We start from the raw sequence: 21,232 nt of genomic DNA, 5'->3' as shown, positions 1-21,232 counted from the left end.
CATGATATCAATGTTGCAGGATGTTTCTGAAGCCAAACTAAACAAAATGGCAGATGCTGATCAAGTGGTTTTCAAGTGCAAGTATAATGACTAATAGCATAATTGACAATTGATTCATGTGCTGAACATTTATTTTTAGTGTAATATGTGCCAAAACCTAAGGGGAAAATGTGCTAAAATATTAATTTGAATAGCTGTTAACTAGGGGAGGGACGGATACTCTAAAAGCTAGCTAATTGTTATAGGTTGTCAATGTTGTCAAAAAAATGCTGAAAGACATTTTGATCGTTGTGATTTTTTTTCAAAAGCTGTTGTACTCCATGAACATTTAAATACTCCTGGGCATAAAACTGAATATTTTCATTATGAAGGTCAAAGCTCATTGGGCAGTCAGCTGTAATGGAAAAAGCATGTGCCGCACTGTAAAATGGTCAAATGAGTTCCACACTCATTTGAAATTTGTAGTAAGTATGCCATGAGAATAGTATGCATTAACATTACAGATAAGTCTATAGTGCATAGTACCCGATTTCAGACATAGCCACCATCTACAACAAACAAATAAGGAAGTGTACAGCCTCTAAAAATTGGCCAGTAAGCACTTTTGCTGTTTTGACTCTATGCCAGCACATTGGATTTTAAATGAAACGAGTATGCGACTGATGTGCTGAATGTCAGCCTTATTTTGGCAGTGTCTATATCCAGTAAATCATTTAAGAACTGCAGTCGTTTTATGGCTCTGTATGCAATCTCATACAATAGAAACAGGTTGCTAAGCATGATAGAGCTGAATATAGTTCTTCTGATTACAGTAGATTTTTTTTCCCCCTTGTTTTTGTGTGTAGGTCATTTTAACACTCCTATGGTATAAATTTGCTTGAGCAAGTGTAGTTTGTCTTTGATCAGTAGTGATGCCACTGCTAGCCTTCATTAGTGGTTTCATCCTCCTGGGATCTTCGTTCTCCTGGGCAATAAAGGGCACCCCAGCCACAGAGAACACAAGTGCCAAATGCTCAAACCAACCTTCGCTGGGGCAGTCCTCAGGGAGGGCCTTTTGACTCTAATATGCACCCTCGCTTTGAGGTGCTCACAACTTCTAAGCAGTGGGTATATTCTGAACCTAAGCGTGTGAGCATGCCCTGAAAGCATAAGAGGCACTGTGTTAATAAGAGCTTGAAGATTGGGAGAAGGTTTTCTAGGTCTTCTGTTTATGGTCTGAGTCCCTGCCAGGGATCAAGGAATTTGTTTCCATGAGTGTGACATGAAATGCAAAGGCTGACCTTCTGAGAAAAAAGGACATGGCTGACTCCCATGTTTCTTTGTAATCAGACTCCGATTGCTGCCATTACACTAGTGATATTTCTATTTTGATCAGACTGACTTGACAGCTGTGCGAAGGTGGAGATTGCTTAGCAGGAACTGTGTTTGTTATTTTGGACTTCATCCATCAGCCCAAATAAAGAGGAAAAGCAAACCTCATACAGACTGGGTGAACCTTACTGCTATCAAATAGAAATTAACAAATGAGTTATATTCCTTCATCACACTGTTGTGCTTTATTTAATGAAGCAATGGAAAGTAACATTCATTTCCATCAGAGCCAAACTGCTGAGATTGTTTGCCATTTTTTGCCACTCTGATCATGTCATGGTATCAGTGTTTGCCGTGGCCATGAATGCCGGCCTTGCTTCCTGATAAGTGTCTGAATAGCTGAAGTAGCAGATGAAGGGAATGGAACTGAAAATGATGCGGTCATGCTGAGGTCAAAAGATGTTTGGGATTTTACACCAAGCTCAGTAGCTATTTTTAGATGCCTTTTAAGTGAAGGAAGAATGGCCATCAGAGGAAACCTCACCGACCAGGTCTTATCTTTGTGTACTCTGAAAGTCAAACTCAAACAGTTGTTGTGCCTCTCTAAGCAGTCTGTTTTATTAAGGGATGCTCCTGTTCCATCTTCTCTCTCTAGATGGTGATTCAGATACCTGAACTAATAGCTTTTTTTTTTTTTTCTCATTCAGTTCTGCATGCTCACTGACTGGGAATGCTCTGTATGTAAAGTACCATGAGCCTGTAACTACCCATGCTTTCAATATGTGTATGTTAATTGATATTACTGTATTTCTAGTGTCAGTCTACACATTTCAGTGCAGTGCAAGAACTTAGTAAATATCAAAATTCAAAATACAGCATTATTCCATGCTACTGCTCTTTAGTTTAACAACTTAATTTTTAATGATTAGTTAAAATGCCTCACAATTGTTTCAGAAGTTTGCAGTGTCCATATAATCCATTGCTTACTTCTATCTTTGTCACACACTGTTACATGCACTTTGGTCAGATTTCTTCAGTGGCAGCGATGAACTACTGGTATAGAATTCACAAACACGTCTGTCACTGTACTTTGAAAAGCTAGCAGAACTCACCCAGCAAAGGTTACTGTTAAATATAGCTGTAGCAGACACTGAGCTTGGATCTGTAATGAAGCTCCATATTTTAATTGCTCTGCAGAGTGTGTAGGTACTTTTAAGTAGCCTACAATTAAGTAAATTCAAAGTTTATTTGTCACATACATAGTCATACACAGTGTAACTGGCAGTGAAATGCTTTTTGTAACTGCTCTGTCCATTGCCGAGGAGAGATGCAGGGAAATGGATACGGATTAACAAATAAATAAATATGTCATGATGAATGAAGAGGGAATGTATAATATGCATATATACACAATGTACAATTTCCAGTTTTTACAATTTACAATTTTAGTTTTTTATGATGTTATTGTGGACATCATACATAGATTAGTTCGATCAGTTGCCCTGATTCAGAGCCTGGATGGCCTGCGGGAAGAAGCTCCTCTTCAGTCTCTCTGTGTTGGTCTTCAGGGAGCAAAAGCGCCTCCCTGACCTCAACAGGGAGAAGATCCCATTGTTGGGATGGGTGGGGTCCTTCACAATCCTCCTAGCCTTGGTCTGGCACCACTTGTAATATATGTTGAACGCATCACCCTTTGGAGTGCTTGTCTGTTCTGCTTGGTGCTGTTCCCAAACGAGACTGATGTTTCCCATGAGGATGCTCTGAATAGTGCCGGTGTAGAAGTTCCACAGCACCTTGGTGGGCAGTTTGAAGTCTCTTAGGCGTCTGAGGTGGTAAAGACGCTGACGAGCCTTCTTTGTTGGGGAGTTAGTGTGGCAGGACCAGGACAGGTCCTGCGAGATGTGAACTCCAAGGTTCCATTGATCCTAACAGGTTGGTAGTGCCACTCCTGCTTCTTGCTGCAGTCCGCAATCAGCTCCTGATAGACGGGAAATGTCTAGCTGACTTTTAGGAGGAGGTTATTTTCCTGGCACCAGTTCTCCAGGTGTTTAATCTCCTCCAGGTAGGCCCTCTCTTCGTTGTTCAAGATCAGGCCCATGACGATGGTATCGTCAGCAAACTTGACGATGGTGGTAGAGCTGGAAGTGGCCACGCAGTCATAGGTGTACAGTAAGTAGAGCAGGGGGCTTAGGACATGACCCTGGGGAGCTCTAGTGCTGAGGCTGAGGGTGGATGAGGCACAGTTGCCCACCCGTACTGACTGTGGTCTGCCTGTTACACAGGGATGGATGCAGTCCCAGATCCTCCAATTTGGTAGTGCGTATGGAAGGGATAATGGTGTTAAATGCTGAACTGTACTCGACAAACAGCATTTTAACATAATTACCCCTCCCTTTATCCAGGTGTGTCAGTGTGGTGTGGAGTAGATGTGCAATTGCATCGTCAGTGGAGCGGTGGTGTCGGTATGCAAACTGCAGTGGGTCGATGGAGGCTAGCAGTGAAGAGGTGTAGAAACACTCAGAAAGGCAAACTTTTTCATGGTGGTATATGTGCAAACTACATTTACCCCCACATTTTCTTTCTCTACATATTTTCTTTCTCTACATCTTATGCTTGTGGTTTTTGAAGTGTTGTGTATCTTTGAGACCTGTCCATCAATGCTTGCTCTTTGCACTTGTAATTCCGTTTTCTGCTTGGTTTGCATGATTTACTCATATTCCTTCATGTGATACTTGTGAAAGTGACTTAAATTTGTTCTAAATGTAAGTTGTTAGCCTATTATTTCCTTCCTCCCTGCAAAACATTTGTATTTGCAATGCTGATTCTTAGTAACTGCAGTGACATAATGATGACTTTTACTAAGAAATAGTATTGGATGTGAATTGGTCTCGATTGCTTTATACAGATCCCATTTAATGAGATCCATGCTGGTGGCACAGAAGTCAGTTACATGTTTAATTTATTTTTTTAATAATCATAAAATGTTTTCAAACCATATATTTCTGTTTTTATTTTAACATAACTGGTCTCTTGTGCATCTCTGGTGATGTTTATCTGCAGAAGAATTTCAAGCATGGACCTGCTTCCCACACCCTGAGAAGTAGGAATGTCATATCAGTTAATTTTAAACTTTTTTCCTTCCCCAGAACACAAGCCTCAGGCTAAATGTACCTTCTCTTTGACTGCCTGGTGTAACCACCCGTTTCATTATGCAAGATCTTTATTTACTCGATGTAGAGGTCATTCCTAAACTGCTTGATTTGTTGATTTTTTTTATTTTTTTTAATGTATTTTATTTTTTAAGGAGACCCAACCCATAAAACTCTCTCAGAAAGGAAAAGTATCATCATTTAGTTAAATGGCAAAATTGCAAGCTCCTTGCATTGCAAGCAGGCTAGTGAAGTGCTGAAATATTGATATTATTGTTAATGTGATGAATCGGTGGAACTGTCACTGTAGGTTAAATCCATCATGCATGGCTTGGATGACAAATTGATGGCCTTGGGGCAATACTTGGGCCCTTAGACACTAATTTAAGTCATAACCATTTACATTCAGATCAGAATAGCTCCATTTGACCATTTTGGGTCACATCTGTGTACGTGCGACTCATATAGTTTAAAAGGCCTTGATATTTCAAGTGGAGCAATGTCTGTACATTGAAATGTTCAATGTGAGCTAGCCCAATTTAATATTTAACTGCAAAATGTGTCCGAGGACGTTGAGTTGGGCTTGCCATTCTCTGAACATCAAAACAATGAGTACTCAAGATCTTTCGATTCTCAAGGTTAACTGCATTTTATCATTGTACTGCTCACACCAGATGTTCCGACTACCATTCTGGTGGTACCATGTGTGCTACCCTGACAGTGGTCACATCATGATTGATTTGTCATGATTGACAGATATATTTTGAACAGGAATTTAAATAAGAGCCTAAAATGTTATCATGTGTCAGCACACCATGGTTACACTATGCGAGAAATGCTTTTTTGCAGGTGTGGCATGGGCTGAATGCGGAAATTGTCATGTAGCGTAACGAGGTACCTGCTGGCAATCCTGTTGCTCGCAACTATAGCTCATGCAGCGGAATTCTTTGCAGGATTATTTGAAGTAGGCAGTGCTGTGTGAGTGCATAGCTGTGCCAAGTGGCTTGACCTCAGCGTATCTACTCATCCCATTGTGTTCGATGCACTTGGGCTAGTTTGGCAGCCTTCCTACACATTCATTTACACATTGCTGGATAAAAGGTTTAATGTTGTAATGCAGGATTTCTACAAGATGTTATATGGTCACTGAACCACTTGTAATGTACATGGATTTTATTAGCTGCTTTGTTATCTGTTGCATTTAGTAACTAGTATCTTTAAATGCAAGTCACATCTTGGGTTATTCTTTGTTTTTGTTTGTTTGTTTTTGGGGGTTAGGACTTGATTTTCGTATCATTTCCATAGTAGTTTTTTGTTTTTGTTTTTTCTTTGTCAGCCCTCTCTGTTAGTTGACATAACATGTTTTCTTGTTACCCATTAACACCGTCTGAGGTGACAGTTTCGGATACATTTACTTCTACAAAATGCAGAACTTCTATCATGATCTTTTGCTAGATTTAATCAGGTTCCTGCAAACCATCCCCGACAGAACACAAGGAATGATATTGACAGTTAATCTTTTATTGCATTCTTTCTATCTTTTGCAATTTTGGTATTACTGAAGGTTGAACTATGAGCCTAGTTACAAATCACTTTTTTTTATTGTGTGCTGTGAGCATCCTGAGCTGTGTTAGACTTACCAGGTTAATGTTCTGTGTGTGTTTGTTGGATCACACAAATTCCATGAGTCAACACAATTTTGCCATAAAAATAAATTTGGCAAAATATTTTTCTTAAGAAACTGCAATTGTGATATGTAGCAGTATGATAGCAGATTGTAGTATTTTGTCTATACCATGCAGCCTAGCTGTATTTATTCATTCAAGGATCCGACAAACTCCCAGTGGAACCTGTCCCAGCACCACCAACCACAGCTTCAGTTTCCAGTCCTGAGGATCGTGAAATGAATTTCCCAAAAATGGTGACGTGACGTAAGGCATTACTCAGACTGTATCTCCTTGTCCGATCGCTCCTCTCACCCATGAAATGTCCCCATGAAATGTTTCGAACGAAGTATTTAAAGCCCGTGAACCTGCAGCAAAAGAGTATCTATTATAAATCATAGCATCTGTTATTGCTATTGTGATTGTTTTGTCATTTCACTGAGGCCCTTTCCCTGGTGCAGTGTACAAGTGCTGTTTGCCAGGACAGTCCCTCTGTCTGGGCGACTCGGGCTCAGTAACAAGCGTTTCACTCCAACACCAGCAGGATATTATCAGATGAGATTGAGCCCCAAAATGGAAAGATTATAGCCAGGTTGCCTCAATGCCGCAAGACCACGGGCCCCAATTTAGTAGCAGATGGCTAGGTCAAAACAAAAGGTCACTGAATTATTTACGTTTATTTCTGTGGTCTGCGGCTGACTGAAGACTGCCACGCCCCTTCCCCTGCCTGCCATCCCTTGGAAAATATTTTATTCAGCGACAGGCCTGCATTTGATTGCACAGTGTCACAACTACAGAGCACTTTGCCTTGTGTTATAGTCATTTCGCTGCATGCTGAACAGTACTTGAAGACATAGACACCAACCGTCTCTAGGCATTTCCACATACGCCCACATGAATGTGTACTTCGCAGCAATACATCAGCGTTTTAGTGTGCAAGCAGCATCAGTGTATCTTTTCTTTCTTTAAGCTATATGTCATACCATAGTTTGTTATTGTCACTCTGTTGTTCCAAGTCAATTTTATCAACGTCTTGACATTTTTTTTTTTTTAGCCGATTTGTTCAGGCCAAAGTTTTGACACCCGACGTGCAATCTAGCTGCAGCGAGAGCACGGTCAGTGTCTGAAGCGCCCTTCTGCTTCCTCCGTGCCTAAGCCCCGTGCGCTGCTCTATGCAGGGAGTGGTCCTCTCACCTGCTCCACGCTGGACCCGCACCCACCTACTTCCCCGACCCCACATTTGGCCGCTGGTAGGCAGATAGGTGTCGTTTTGAATGCTCTCATGCAGTACATCAGCACAGTCAGAAGAAGTGAACATTGAAGAAGTGTGTGAAATACTTTTGTAGTCCCCCAGGGTCATTTAGTACTTCATTTAAAATGCCCAAAGCATCCATTTAGGAACAGTTAACAACAGTTAAGACAAAAACATCACCCATCTAAAGGCCTTATACACACATTCCACATTAAATTAGTTGTTGTATTAAGTGTATTATTTATATTTTTCAGGGTAGAACTGCATTTTGTCTTTCTTTTTGTTTGTTTACTTTTTGGAGTCCATTAACATTGTTAGAAAGCTAACAATAATAATAGTCTACTTAACTGAAGTGGTCCTGCCTCCACAGTGACAACACAGGCCAAGTTATTATTGACTTGAATATTATTTTTGTTTTTATTATGCTTGCAAAATGTATACTTGTTTTTAAGTTGTAAACAGTAAAAATGGTACTAAAAATAATGCATTTGTGTTCAATTAAGCAGGGTAACACTGTGATTCTGTTCTTTATTCTTTAAGGAATTGGTTCAACCAAAAGCCACCATTTTCCAAAATGGACTCCTGTAATGTACCAAAGTTTTCATGCTGTACTAGTGATAACACTGAGCCCATGTGCTATAAATTGTGATCTGAGGAAATCGTCACTCATGCAAAATGGCTCTCGCAGGGCCTCTCTCTCTGCAGTAGGGGAACAGATGGACAAGATGATGCATGGGCCCACTGGTTCACTGATCACATTGGGGCATATTGTTGGGCACGCAGCCGTGCAGCCTTAACCAGGCTGCACCTACCAATCAGCAGCCCTGCTCAAACGCAGGCCTGTGAGCTACCAGCCATATATCTGTAGTAGTATAACTGCTGCGCGACGTTCGGTAGTTGTGCACTGTCGCGATTTTGACATTGAGCTTCACTTGCAGTTAGTGCTGCAATTAGTTTTTCTCTCTGAATATGAATGTAACAGAATAAATTGGTGGTCTGGCTAAAGTCTATTCAATGCACAGGTGAGCAGAACAGGAGTTATGGGAACTTCTTTCTATAATGATTCATGGTGATGTGCTATCCTCTCCAGGAACATCTTATTTCATCACTGGCTTGGTGCAGTAGACGTGCCTGAAAATTTCTGCTCTGCTCACCAAGGTCACTCAAATAGCAAAATTACAGCCATTTCAAATGTCAGGCTGTCTTGTGCAGAGACCCCATATACTCCAGTGTATGATTTGCATGTTACCTCAATTAAATTTGGCTTGAGTTTTTGTGGGAAATTGCAAAGCGGTATCTCCTCAAAGCTGTGTTCCTGCAGTAGATTTTCACAGATCAAGGCAAAATTGAGCCTGTAATTCTACATCCAAATGGGCATTGAGTGGTCCCCTGAAGAGCAAAATTGGATGCTGTGGGAACAAAATCCCTAGTCCCTTAGTATAGCCCCCCTCTAAACGTTAATGCACTCTATTATGTATGTCAATGAGCATCATCCCGCTTTGCCACAAGCTCTAGAGCTGATCATCATTCCCCATGCTATGGCTGGCACTCGCCCACAGTCATAAAACTGGAGCAGGTCCAATCATTTGCAGAGTTGCTTCTCCTTCAGTGCTTGAAAAGACATTTTGCACCAGCTCATACCAAGTGAGATTTTTTTCTTTCTCTCAAAGGCTCAGCATGCGTTAAAATCCTGCTTGCACGTCCAATAGATCATGGCATCCCGTCTTTCGGCTGGTGTCCCGCATGCCTTGGGTCCAGTCTGAGATTGTTTCGCCTTGAACAGGCTCAGTTCTCAGTTTCGCACGACCAGTCAGGATCTGGCTGACCAGAATGCTTCATTAGCCATCGCGTCAAGAGGCAATAGGCCAAACATGTTGACGCCTTTACCCGTGGTTTACCACCTTGTAATTCTGCACTTGCTGTGGTGGAATAATTAGACCCAGCTGCTCCAGCCATATCACCATAATTTCACATGCTTGGAGAATTAGTGGGTTAACATTTTTGAATTATTGATTTCAATGTAAACTACATAGAAACATGCTAAATTATATTTCTGAGTATTATACTATGTAATGAAATGTGTATTATATTGTTTTTATGTTACCAGACAGGTAGAGCCAGCTGAAACTCTATTAAATGTTTACCCAGTTCCAAAGAAAAGGAAGAATTTAGAAAAATAATTCTTAGAGGTATGTTAGAAACAAATGTATTTAAGAAAGTCTGCTAGTGACGTGTAAATGTGTGTAATGATCCCATTTTCAAAAGCAGTAATAGCGTTACTATATTCTCCTTAGCTAGTGTTTGCTTTTAAGTCTGAGTACTGCCATTATAACCCTGAACACAAGGACTACACTGCTGCTCTTAGTTTACATCCTCAGGGGGCTTACCCGCTACAAATACTTCTAACCTTTGCCCTTGAATGTGCGTGTGTGCGTGTGTGCCATCACCACTGCTGACGCACTGGGCTCTGCACTGCCATCCTCATAATCATGCGGCAGATATTAATGAACCTCCAGCCACTCTGTTGCTGTTTGGAATAAAACTGAACCGCTTCTAAAGGAGGGGAGGAACTGCCTCCTCCTCCCCTCCTCCCTCTCTCGCTCGTGCTCTCTCTCTCTGTCTCTCGCTCACCCTTCCTCCCTCCCTCCCATCCTCTCTCTCCTTCCCTCTCTCCTTCTCTCTGAAACTCCCAGTCACTGAAGCTTCCAGGGGATCTGTAGCTCTGAATTAAAGTGCAAGCAGACGCAATGCTGGCGAGGACCACGCTGGTGGTGCTTTGAGCGGTGGAGCTGTGTCTGCGAGCGAGCGAGTGAGCGAGCGAGTCAGTGCGTGCACTTTGCAGCCCACCAGCCCGAGTCGCTCCCACTGCCCACCTCTTGCCAACCCCTTCGTGGCCAGTTCTCCTCCTCCTTCCTACAGGGCAGCGTCAGCGCCGGTCGCTAGGACGGACGCCCCTCTCTCACTTGCGCTCGCGCTCTCTCCCTCTTCTCCCGTTCTACGGGTGTTCAAGCGTGTGGGGCTTAGCCGGAGGGCTTCGGACAGCCGAGGAGATGATCGGGGTAAACAGCGTTCAGGGTGCCGGCAAGGTGCGCATGCGGGCCAGCGGCTCGGTCAAGTATGGCAGGGAGGAGTCGGTCAAGCGCCAGGCCCAGCACCGCTCCAAGTCTCTCAAAATGTCCAATTCCACTGAATTCTCCACCGGACAGCCCAGGAAGGACAAGGTAAACGCGTGCATCTGCTGAGAGTCTTGAGATTGTCGCCTGCCTGCTGCCTGGAGTTCAGGCTGCTGTTCTGATATTTTCTAACTAGCTAATAGTGGATGAAAGGATGAAGGTGTTTATTCTGTCACCAGTTGCTGTCTGTTATGTTTTTTTTTGTTCAAATTTACAGCAGTGATGTAGAATGTTTGTACTGCAGAGACTGCAGCCTTTAACCCAGGAAATCACTTTTTGTTAGTTAGAATGCTTCTTGCATTGTTACTTAGTGGTGTAATGCTTGCAGCATGCAACCCACTAATTCACCTTTGAGTCTGGTGCTGTAGTTTTCTCTAGCAGTAGTCTTCTTGGTGGCAGTGGGCTTCTCAAACTAACAGATATATCTGTCTCAGTTTTGCCTATCTCTCTGCAGGGGGATTGAGCAATTGTTAACGTTTTATTGGACTTGCCTTTTAATGCATTGATAAGTCAGCCTGCCCTTGCTGCACTCTCTCTCTCTCTCTTGCTCACTGTCTCGTTCTCTCTCTCTTGTTCTCTCGCTCACTGTCTCGTTCTCTCTCTCTCTCTCTCACTGTCGCATGCAGTCTCTCTTGTGCTCGCTCTTTCTCTCTTGCACTTACTGCATCTCTGTCACCTGTTTGTGACTTGATTAATGTTGACACCAGAAACATGTCATTTCTCTGACTCGCTATGCTCACCTGTTCCCTGCTCTGCCCTGCTGTCTGCCTGTGACGTGCCCACTTGCCCTTAAGATGTCTGTTGACTGGCACCTACTGTTCCAATTCTGCCCCTTGAAATGCGCCTTGTGTGTGCGTGTTTGTGTGTGTGTGTGCATGTTTGTGTGTGCGAGTGCGCGCCTATGTGTGTGTGTGTGTGTGTGTGTGTGTGTGTGTGTGTGTGTGTGTGTGTGAGTTTATCCTGAGTACTAAGCAGTGTGTATGTATGAAAAATAAATGGAGTATAAATGCAGTAGTTGGAAAGATTTGTGCATTGTGGTAAAACACTTACATTTTATATTACAAGCTTATAAACGTTTGACTTATTGCATATAATATAATGTAATTAGTCTGACTGGTTGATTTATTGAGTGCATCTGTGTTGCATTGCATTTTTTGTTGGATTTAATGTATTTTTCATTTCATTTCATACTAGAATGGTCTCTTTGTGCGTCACGCTGGATTGTCGTTCTTATTCTAGGTTTCAGCTGCCTTGTTTCTTAGTGCTACTGCCTTCCAGCAGAGGGCGCTAATCATACAGTAAAGGATGCCACAGAGCCCCAGTGGGAGCTTCTGTGTGATGGCTTTGTTGTTTTTAATGGCAACGCATCAATTAACCACATCTTGTCAAAGAACTACAGTGTGGCTGGACAATAACAGAGCATGTGGGTAGCTGGCAGTAAAACATATAGGTTTTTACATATGAGCTTCTTAATTCATATTCCTGCTTGAGTTTTGTCCTGTAAAACCAGCTTATCAACCTTTTGTTGTAGATATGCATTGAAGGTACATTTGCTTAAACTATGGGTGCGGGCTGATGTCTCAGGTATAATGATAACAAATGGTGACACCTAATGGAGTTATCAAAATCATCACCAGCCATTTGTGAAGTCATTTATCTCATGCTAACTATGCGTGAGAATAGAACTCTTCAGTCCTGTGCTCATGTAATAGTTGGTACATTAATACAGCAGATCCAAAATGGCAACCACGGAGCCCTCTGCGATAGCGGTGTGTAAATGAAGAAAACCTTAGAAGCATATCAGATATTACACGGCTCTCCTATCTGAAAGTGACACATCTGAGAGTAACATCACCTGAATTCTCAACCACCTGAAACTCCCTAAATGAAGTTTATAAGACATGGCTTGCATTTAGTCTTTTTTATACTTATAAGAAGCAATGACATTTCTTTCTAGCCTTGTGTGCAGTGTAAGAACCCTGGCAGCAAGTGTTCTGCTTTGAACGTCGGTTATCCTAGGAGCACTAGCAGTGTAGTTGGATTGCCATAATTGTGTGAAACTCTTAGAATCCTTAATCATTCATAAATGTACCTTCAGCATCATTGCCTTCTTTATTTTAGCCAAGCTACACAGCGCCTCGAGGTGGAGCTCGTCAGCAGTTATGCCAGAGTAAAGCGAAGGTGTGAGAGGCGTTCTGGAAAGCTGATTCAGTGAAAGTGGGTAGGGGGGATGGCTGTGAGACGGGCCCCCTCGCCATCACACGTCCTGACTGTAGGGTTTGACCAGCAGCTGTTGAAAGCAGGCCATCAAGCATATGTGGTGCCATTGCACACCACAGAAACTGAATCAGTATGGGTTTCTTGAACAATTGTTCATACAATTGAGTTAATGTGTTGCATGCTATTCGCCTGCAGCTGAGTCATAAAACACCTCTTGCATAAAGTGAGAGATTATGAAAAAGCACACTGCAAAGACTGCAACCAAAAGTATAGTAAACAATATGAGGAGTGGCTGTTAAGAGCATGTGTGGATTGTCATACTGATTTTCTGTCACTTTGTTTCCCTCTCTGCAGGCATTGTACAACTCAATCAAGAATGAGAAGCTGGAGTGGGCAATGTATGTACTTTGAATTCAATCAGTAACTTTAATTATTGCATACATTTGTGAATGTCTGTTTGGGTTGTAATGTGATGATATTCTTTAGTTAATTTGGATATTGGTTATTTGTATTATGTTCAAGTTTTCAATGGCAGAATAAACTAGCATATATTCAGCAAACTGAAAGTAATTTAATGATCAGAAATTATTAGGGCAATTATGTACAAATAGGTAAGCCTTCAAAGGTTATGTAGCGTAGTAAACAAAGCATACGATCTAGTTGTTAGAATAACTATTTTCTTTCATCATCAATTAAATAAGAATTTAAGAGTTTAAATGAATTCTCTGAATATTTTAAACAATGCATGTCTTTGCCAATGTTCGTCCATCATCTCCATTTTGAAGTTTAATCTTCTGGTCTGGTTTAATACTGTGATCCATTGTAAAGTATATATGGAGGAGGTGCAAACACATACAAACTGGGTGTATGCATGCATGCGCATGATTGCACACACGTGTATGTTCTGAGGCAAATGATTGGATTGGTGACAGTTGACACAAGAGCCATAATTAGCATCAGAAAAACATTACATTAGAATGACAATCTGTCCTCCTGATAACAATGATAAGGAGTGAGGCTGTCCCATTGTTCCTTAGGTAATCTACCAAATTACAGCCTGCAAACGCCAACTCTCCCACATGCATGGCTAGTGAGTTCTGATGTAAAGAGGCTCTCTCGCTGTATGTCATCACCAGTATGTTTGGACTATGACTGAGATTTATGCTTCTCTGAGGTTATTTGTCTCATTTGTAACCCTGTGGCTTCTTGTATGTCTGATGCACTTTTTCCTCTTGCACAAATTGTGCCGATTCGTTACATAAATGTGAAAAACTTAGTGAATCTTGAGGTACATGTTAATAACATTTAATAACACACAGAAAACATTACGAACAAGTATATAATACCTTACAAGAATAAACAGAAAAAAAACATGAGGCTTCCTTCTTAAAGAATAAAATTGCTGCATAGTAAATGTCACGGCCGTGGAACGTGGCTAATAAAAGAAAGAAAGAGAAGTGTTTAATGAAATGAACAAAAATGAACATAAAAGTGCACTAATGTGAACAAACGAGCCAAAACAATAATGACGGACCTCAGTCACACAAACTAAACAGGTTTAAATACAGACAACGCATTAACAATAATACCCAGGTGGTGTGGTTACTCATATCCAACACACAGCACCCGAGGAAGGCGTGGACAGACATAAAACATAACGAGGTAACAAAAGGAGTAACGAGCAAAAGTCCACGTGTACCGCTGGCAAGGAGGCAGCGGTACCATGACAACAGATATACAATGATGATTCCGAATAGAAGCTGGATATTAGCTGTACTTTCATTCCCATTTTTAAGAAGACCATTGGACAAACCTGACACATGGATATGAGCACATACTGTGGCTGGCTACCAACACCCGCCTCAACCCCCAACCTCCACATCATGGTTACATTTCTAAGTCTGATGTTTAATTGTGAGTCATAGAAAAAACTGAACAGGTGCAAAATAATAAAAGAAAAGCCATCTGACGGTTATATTTGTCTACTTTCAACACTACTTTTTTCCTGCATTTTTACATGCTGGATCACCTGCAATAGGAGAACTAAGGATCAGAGGAGCATTTCTCTCCTGCGTTAACTAAAGATGCCCTGTGACATCTGTGGAGCTCTTGGTACCAAAGCTGCGATCAAGAGCTGAATTAAATCTCGTCTTTTGAACTTTTGATTTGAAAGAACATTTAAGCTTGTTTATTAATTGGCATCACTATGCGTGGGGGAGGGGTGGGAATACCCTTTGTTTTGCAAACAACACCTTTGGAAATCCATGCGTTTTCCATTGTCATAATCAGCTGAAGTGTTAAATACGTCTTAGTCAGCATTATGTTGGAGGTTATTTGCCAGAAGGGGCACACTTGGTGAAGCAGCTCTCTGCAGGCTCGTTGACCTCCTGCTAACTCTGTTCTGACTGTGGCATTTTCTTCTCAGAGGCAGCTGCACGTCTTTAATAAGAGAAGAATTGCATGCTGTCTCCTGACCTGCCACTCACATGAGCTCCCCGCCTGCTGCCTGTGCTTGGAAGGGGGACACAGAAGCACAGAAGGTGGTGTTTTTCAGCACACGACATGTAGAGCTGTTCTGTCACCTCTGCGTTCTTCAGCTCAGTTATCGTCGTCCTTCCTTAATTTTCTCACGTGACTAAATACAGAAGTGTACATCGCTTTTTAAACTTTTGGCCCATGCTGTGCTTGTACTTTTTTCCTTCCACTTGTGGTTGTCTTATTTTAAAATCATGTGGCTGGCATGTGAAAGCTTCACCTAATGTCCCAGTGGGCAGAAGCGTAGGTGGAGCAGTGCTCATTACTCACTGCTCCTGGGCTTTTTGGTCCTGTTCATCCTTCTCCAGGGGGACACCCCATCAGCCGCAATGATGGTTGCCACATGAGAACATGAAACAGGAGCCTGTCCAGTCACATTTGCAGCAACGTATTACTTCACTACCTCTCCAACTTCAGGGAATAACATGAACATGGATGTTTCTCGCAAATGCTTAGAGTTAGAGCCGCATCAGCACTTAATTCCATACCCCACCTGTGCAACTCGTGGGTGGAGGACATCTTTACAGAGGAAACACAACCACTTTGTCACTTCAGTTTTAAAATGTTATTCTAGTCTCTTTGACAGGCGCATGGATGTTAGGTGTTATGGCTACTTACTGGACAGGACACAACAAACAAAATGTCAGAACTTCCTTTGCATTTTCACTGTTCCGGAAGAAGGGTGTAGAACTTAGAAGAAAAGATATTTGTTGGAGTTTGAGTGAGAGACAAGAACGATAATAATGCTTTATTTATATCTGTTTTATATAACACTTTTTATACAAGGTTTTTCAAATATACAGTAGAAATGTGAATGAAATGCAATAAATTAAGATAAAAAAACCAAATGATTAAATATAAAACAGAATTTAATAAAATACAAGAACAGGAAATACATTCTGAGTCAGACAGGTAGGCAGTGCAGCTGTGTGAGAACAGAAAATGTTACCTCTCTCGTGCATGTCATGATTCTCTGCAAGCTAGAAATGGGGGGCCTTTGGTACACCAAAGAAGCATTTTTATAGTAATCCAGAGGAGTTTGGTTTTCATGGCCAGATATTCAGAGAGTATTACAGATGTTGGATATAAACATTATTTGTATGATCCTTAAAGCTAGGGTCACTGTAGAAAGTAAAACACTGGTTTTGGACAGTGGGCATAATAATTCTGATGCACTGTTTAAAACAATATTTGAAACAGTGTGTCAGAAATTAAAATTGTTGTTGAAATTGCCCAAGGTCTCTTCCAGGGGTCTCTTATTAGGTGTCTTTTAGGAAAATCACCGCCAGTGGCCAAAAATATGTAGAAACATGGTGCATCTCGTCTGAGTGTGACTGAAGGGGGACAAGGTTATGCTATGCACTTTCTGAGCTGAACCACTCTATGTAGTGTATAATTAGGATGACAAGATTAAAACTCTAATTGAATCTTTATATCGGAATCAAAAATCATATTGAACCTGAAAAATATAGTATTACACCCATAATTATTATTATTAGTTATTATTACTACATGCAGGGATTCCCTAACAGCGTAATAAAAGACCAGGGAAGTGTGTGCAGGAATGAACAGCTTTGTCCCTTCAGACACCCCGCTGTTGTGGAGGAAGTGTTAGCCATATTATGGTGGGGGAGCGGTGGTGGGGGGGAATAAGTGACTAGTCTGCACTTCCTAATGCAGATTCTTGCCCAAAGAAGAGTGTGTGTGCACCAATCCATCACGTTGACCCTTCTTCAGATACTTATTAGAGATAATGAGGTTTCACTGAATAATCTGGCATCTTTTGTAGTGGCGTTTATACTAATTTGCAGTAGGATGTTTTAGCGTAGCTTTTATACAACACTGTTCACTGCTTTCGCTGTGTTAGGAATGACTTATGCATTACTCTCACCATTCATTGTTCTGTTACAGCTTTACTGATGACATTTGACATAAGTGCATTTGCATATAATCACAGCAGGTCATATTTTCTAGTCCTCAGAATAGTGTTGCACAGTATACTGGTACTGGAAATATACAGTGGTACTAGGGTTTTGAAAATGGTACTATACCAGAATTTGAAAAAAAATCAATGCTTATTGATCTGGCTATTGTCTCTTTAAGCACAATGCTGACAGAGGCGACTTTGCTATTGGTGTGTGTGTGTGTGTGATGTGGGAAACCCTGATTGAGTTTGTAATATGAGGCATGCGTGAAGTGACTGGAGAGCAGCAGTAGAGAGAGCGTAGCACTTTTACGGTGTCTTCTGTATACTTGGAGAGATGGCAGCAGCTCCAGAGCTCACTGACAAAGAAGGGGAAGGAAGTGGAATATGGAGAGTTTTGGGCAAAGGGAGGCGACACATCAAACCTGGCCAAACACCCCAAACCTTTTTGAGGATTTCAAAGAACAATAGAAGATAGTCGACTAGTTCTTTGCCCTGTTACGTTCATAAAAGAAATACGCAGCGCTCGAAAAGCCTCTATGCAGTAGTAATATGCATATAAATATGTATACAAAGCCTGCACACTGTATTTGTGGTTGATGGACCTATTTGGATGCGATTCAATTCACATCACATCGGGTCCAGGAGTAATTTCTTCTTTTACTGGTGCTTTGGACAAAGATAAATGTTTTTCTCCCTCCTCCCCTGAGAAAATAACAGGCCAAATTATCTATGGTTTTTCAAAGTGCTTGTCTGTTAATTGTAGTAATATCCAGATACAAATATCACTCATTTTTGCAGATTTTGCCTCACATTGGAAAAAAAAAAGATTTTTGACTGCTGATACTCGTAGTATTTAGTTTCTTAGCGCACATCCACCAAAGACTTTTCTGAAGAGCGAAACTAAAATATAGATGTGTGTTAATCACTCAGCCACTTCCTTGGTCTGTATAGTAAATCTTTCTCTCCATAGGCTACCTCGGAGTGCATTATCCAGAAAGAAATTAACAAAAAAATCAATGAGAAAAGCAAGATCCTGCAGTCTTGTTAAAGGGGCCATTCTAAAAATTATTATAGCAATATTATTGTTAATAATAATAATAATAATAATAATAATAATATTTATTATTATATATGTTATATTTATATAGTGCTTTTCAGTACTTTGGGGGCGGGGGGCGCTAAAAGTATGTGTTTGGCTGAAAACATCATCCAAGTTTGAAATAACTTGGATAATAATGACATTTCCAATTTTTTTTTAGGCAATTTATGGAAACCATGAAAACACAACCACAACCACAATTTATGATTACCATGAAAACACAACCACAGAATCTCTGGTGGAAATGCACACAGAAGGAGAAAATATGGTAGCGAGAGAGATAATCAGCACTTCATGCACAGATGATTTGTAACCATGCTCTTGTCTTGTTATTGCCATGCCTAATAGTAACTTGGGATGAGTGCACGAGCAATGCACCTCCTAGTATGGTCATGGAGAAAGGATTTAACTGGCCAGAATTCAGCTACAGATTATCCTGGTTGGAAATCAACTGGCTGGAATTCAGTTGCAGGTTATTCTGGGTAGAGAAAAAAACTAGTTGGAATTCAGCTGCAGATTATACTTATTAATGGAAAAGAAGAACTTATTGTATGTGCCATTCTGATTTTATAGCCTTGCTCTTCCTCTACTAGAGGCTATGAGGCTATGATTTTATAGGAAACCATAGGGAGCTGAATAGCCACGAAAGTGTTATTCCTTAAGAAACAAACGCATCACAGTATCTTGTATGTGGCTGAACAATAGGAAAGTGTTTATACGGTCATTCCTATTCTAAAGATGTAAAGCATTTGACCCCATTCAGTGGTGTATAATTAAAAAGATACACTGAGGCTCATTGCTCTCTCATGTGTGAAGAGGTGCCAGAGGAAAACTCCTAACCTCTACTTGACTACTGGAGTGCAGAGCATAAATTAGTATGTACCTAAAAAAAAAGAAGACCCAGCTCTGCCAGTACAGTAATTTCAACTATGGTTAAATAACATTATGATTTATGTCCCCATATAGGTTTTGGAAATGAGCAAAACCAAATGGACTGTGTCGTTTGCTTTAGAGAAATTGACTGTATAATAGAATAAAGCGTAAAAGCTAACCGTAGCCATGTTGCCTTTGTTTGCAGTGACGGGGACGAGTTGAAGAAGTCACTGTCTGAACTTGCAGACAGCAGGCAGGACAACGCTCACACGAAGAGTGTGAGCAGGATGAGCAGTGGCAGTAACCCCTTCCTGGACATTTCCCATGACCCCAACGCTGCTGTTCACAAAACTGGCTTCCTGGCCCGCAAAATCCATGCCGACATGGATGGCAAGAAAAGTAAGACTTGCTGCCCTAATTCAACTTCTGAGCATTTCATTGGATGAGGGATCAACAGATTCACATCCATTTCCTCTCAGTTAGGCTCCTTATCTTTTAAGTGTATGCAGATTTATATTTGTCTGTGTGCATTAGGGTTGACGCACGAATATGTTTATCTCCCCCAAAAAGTCATTGGAAGCGAAACATTACAAAATACGATAGTGTTAGTGTTAGTCATCAGTCACACTAACAATGTGTGATTTGCTACTACAAATACATGTTTCTCTTGATTTAGTCCAGCCAAATGGGATCAGAAATATACTAGCTATAGCAGAGAAGAGGAGGAAGAAAAGGTCATTAAAATAATTGCTGTGTAATGTGAGCTGGCAAGAACAGGTTGAATGCGGCACTGCTAGCAACCAGACGTGAATGGATGGGCTTTGGCATAAGTGCCTCATATTTCATGTCCTTGAATCTTACCTGTCTAATGGGTTTCAGTGGATACCAAGGTGGAAAAAAAGTTACTGAGTTGTTAGATGTCTGCTTATGTCTGCTCTAAAGGCCTAAATTATGTGGCTGTGGCATTGGGGTACACACAAGAAGTAATTCTCTTCCTTCCATATGATATGTCATATGTCATGACTGCTTATGGACTCATACAGTCTATGGTTAAGTAGGGTTCTCCTAGGAAAGCACAAAAGGGCTTGGAAATGCTTCATTTGAAAATCAGAATGACAGGTGGTCTGTTTACATTAACTAGCCCAAACCTAATGGCTATGTTGCACAGGCATAAGCTAGTGTTACCCCATAGCAGGTCTCTATATGCAGATACATTTACAAACCATCTTGAGATCCTGGAACAGTGTTTCAGCATGCAATTTCAGCAAGCAATGAAGACAAAGTTAGAAACCAGTCTTGGGTCAGCTGCACTTACATTACCAAACACACCATGCCTGTAATTCTATTAGCACCAGCAAGGTTAACTCCACCCATGGGCCCCATGGACCTCTATTATTATAGTGATAAAAACAGCAGGGCTTATGTGATCTGTTCCTCTGATTTGACTAGTCGTATGATGCAAGAATGCAGGTCTGTGTGTATATAGCCAAGAATACGCAAGCTCTGAGGACAAGGACGATGTGAGAGATTTCTGGGAGGATGCTTGGAGGATTTTTTGACAGGGGGTATTGGGAAAACGGGGGCAGACGTGTTTGGAGTTCTCCCAAATCCCCTGTAGCATGCTAGTAAATAAACTGTAAACATGTTCAAATGTTTCACTAAACTGTGAATATTCTTAACCAGATATGTGACCTATATAGTTCTTTTCCATATCATTTTAAAATTCTTGATTTACCCTTTCTGTATAATGTGACTTAATGAACATGGTTTGTGAATGGCCCTTGCTTATCTGCCTTAGCACCAAGAGGAAAGAGAGGCTGGAAGACATTTTATGCAGTTCTCAAAGGCATGATCCTGTATTTGCAGAAGGTACAGTTCCCATTTCTTCTCCCTTCATGTTTCCTTGTGAAAGGTTAACATCAGTGCTGTTTGAATAATGCTAATGGGTTTATTTATTGTATTATTCTAATTACTGTTCTTCTTGTCTTTTATGTGCTATTGACCTTCTGCATAAATGATTAATCTAGCC

At 41.1% G+C, this 21,232-nt stretch overlaps 1 protein-coding gene across 3 annotated transcripts in view; it reads left to right on the top strand.

The window, feature by feature from the left end:
- psd3l (pleckstrin and Sec7 domain containing 3, like) overlaps positions 1 to 21,232 on the top strand; it is an 87,180-nt gene that overhangs the window by 52,574 nt on the left and 13,374 nt on the right. For all 3 annotated transcript variants that reach the window (XM_035535368.1, XM_035535370.1, XM_035535369.1), the window contains 3 exons: positions 13,124 to 13,167; positions 19,409 to 19,602; positions 21,002 to 21,072. In XM_035535368.1, coding sequence (XP_035391261.1) covers positions 13,124 to 13,167; positions 19,409 to 19,602; positions 21,002 to 21,072 — 309 coding nt within the window. The remainder of the gene's footprint in view (positions 1 to 13,123; positions 13,168 to 19,408; positions 19,603 to 21,001; positions 21,073 to 21,232) is intronic.

Source organism: Electrophorus electricus, chromosome 17, assembly GCF_013358815.1.
Source record: "Electrophorus electricus isolate fEleEle1 chromosome 17, fEleEle1.pri, whole genome shotgun sequence".
Taxonomy (NCBI): Eukaryota; Metazoa; Chordata; class Actinopteri; order Gymnotiformes; family Gymnotidae; genus Electrophorus; species Electrophorus electricus.
This window is presented reverse-complemented; position numbering and strand designations above follow the sequence as displayed.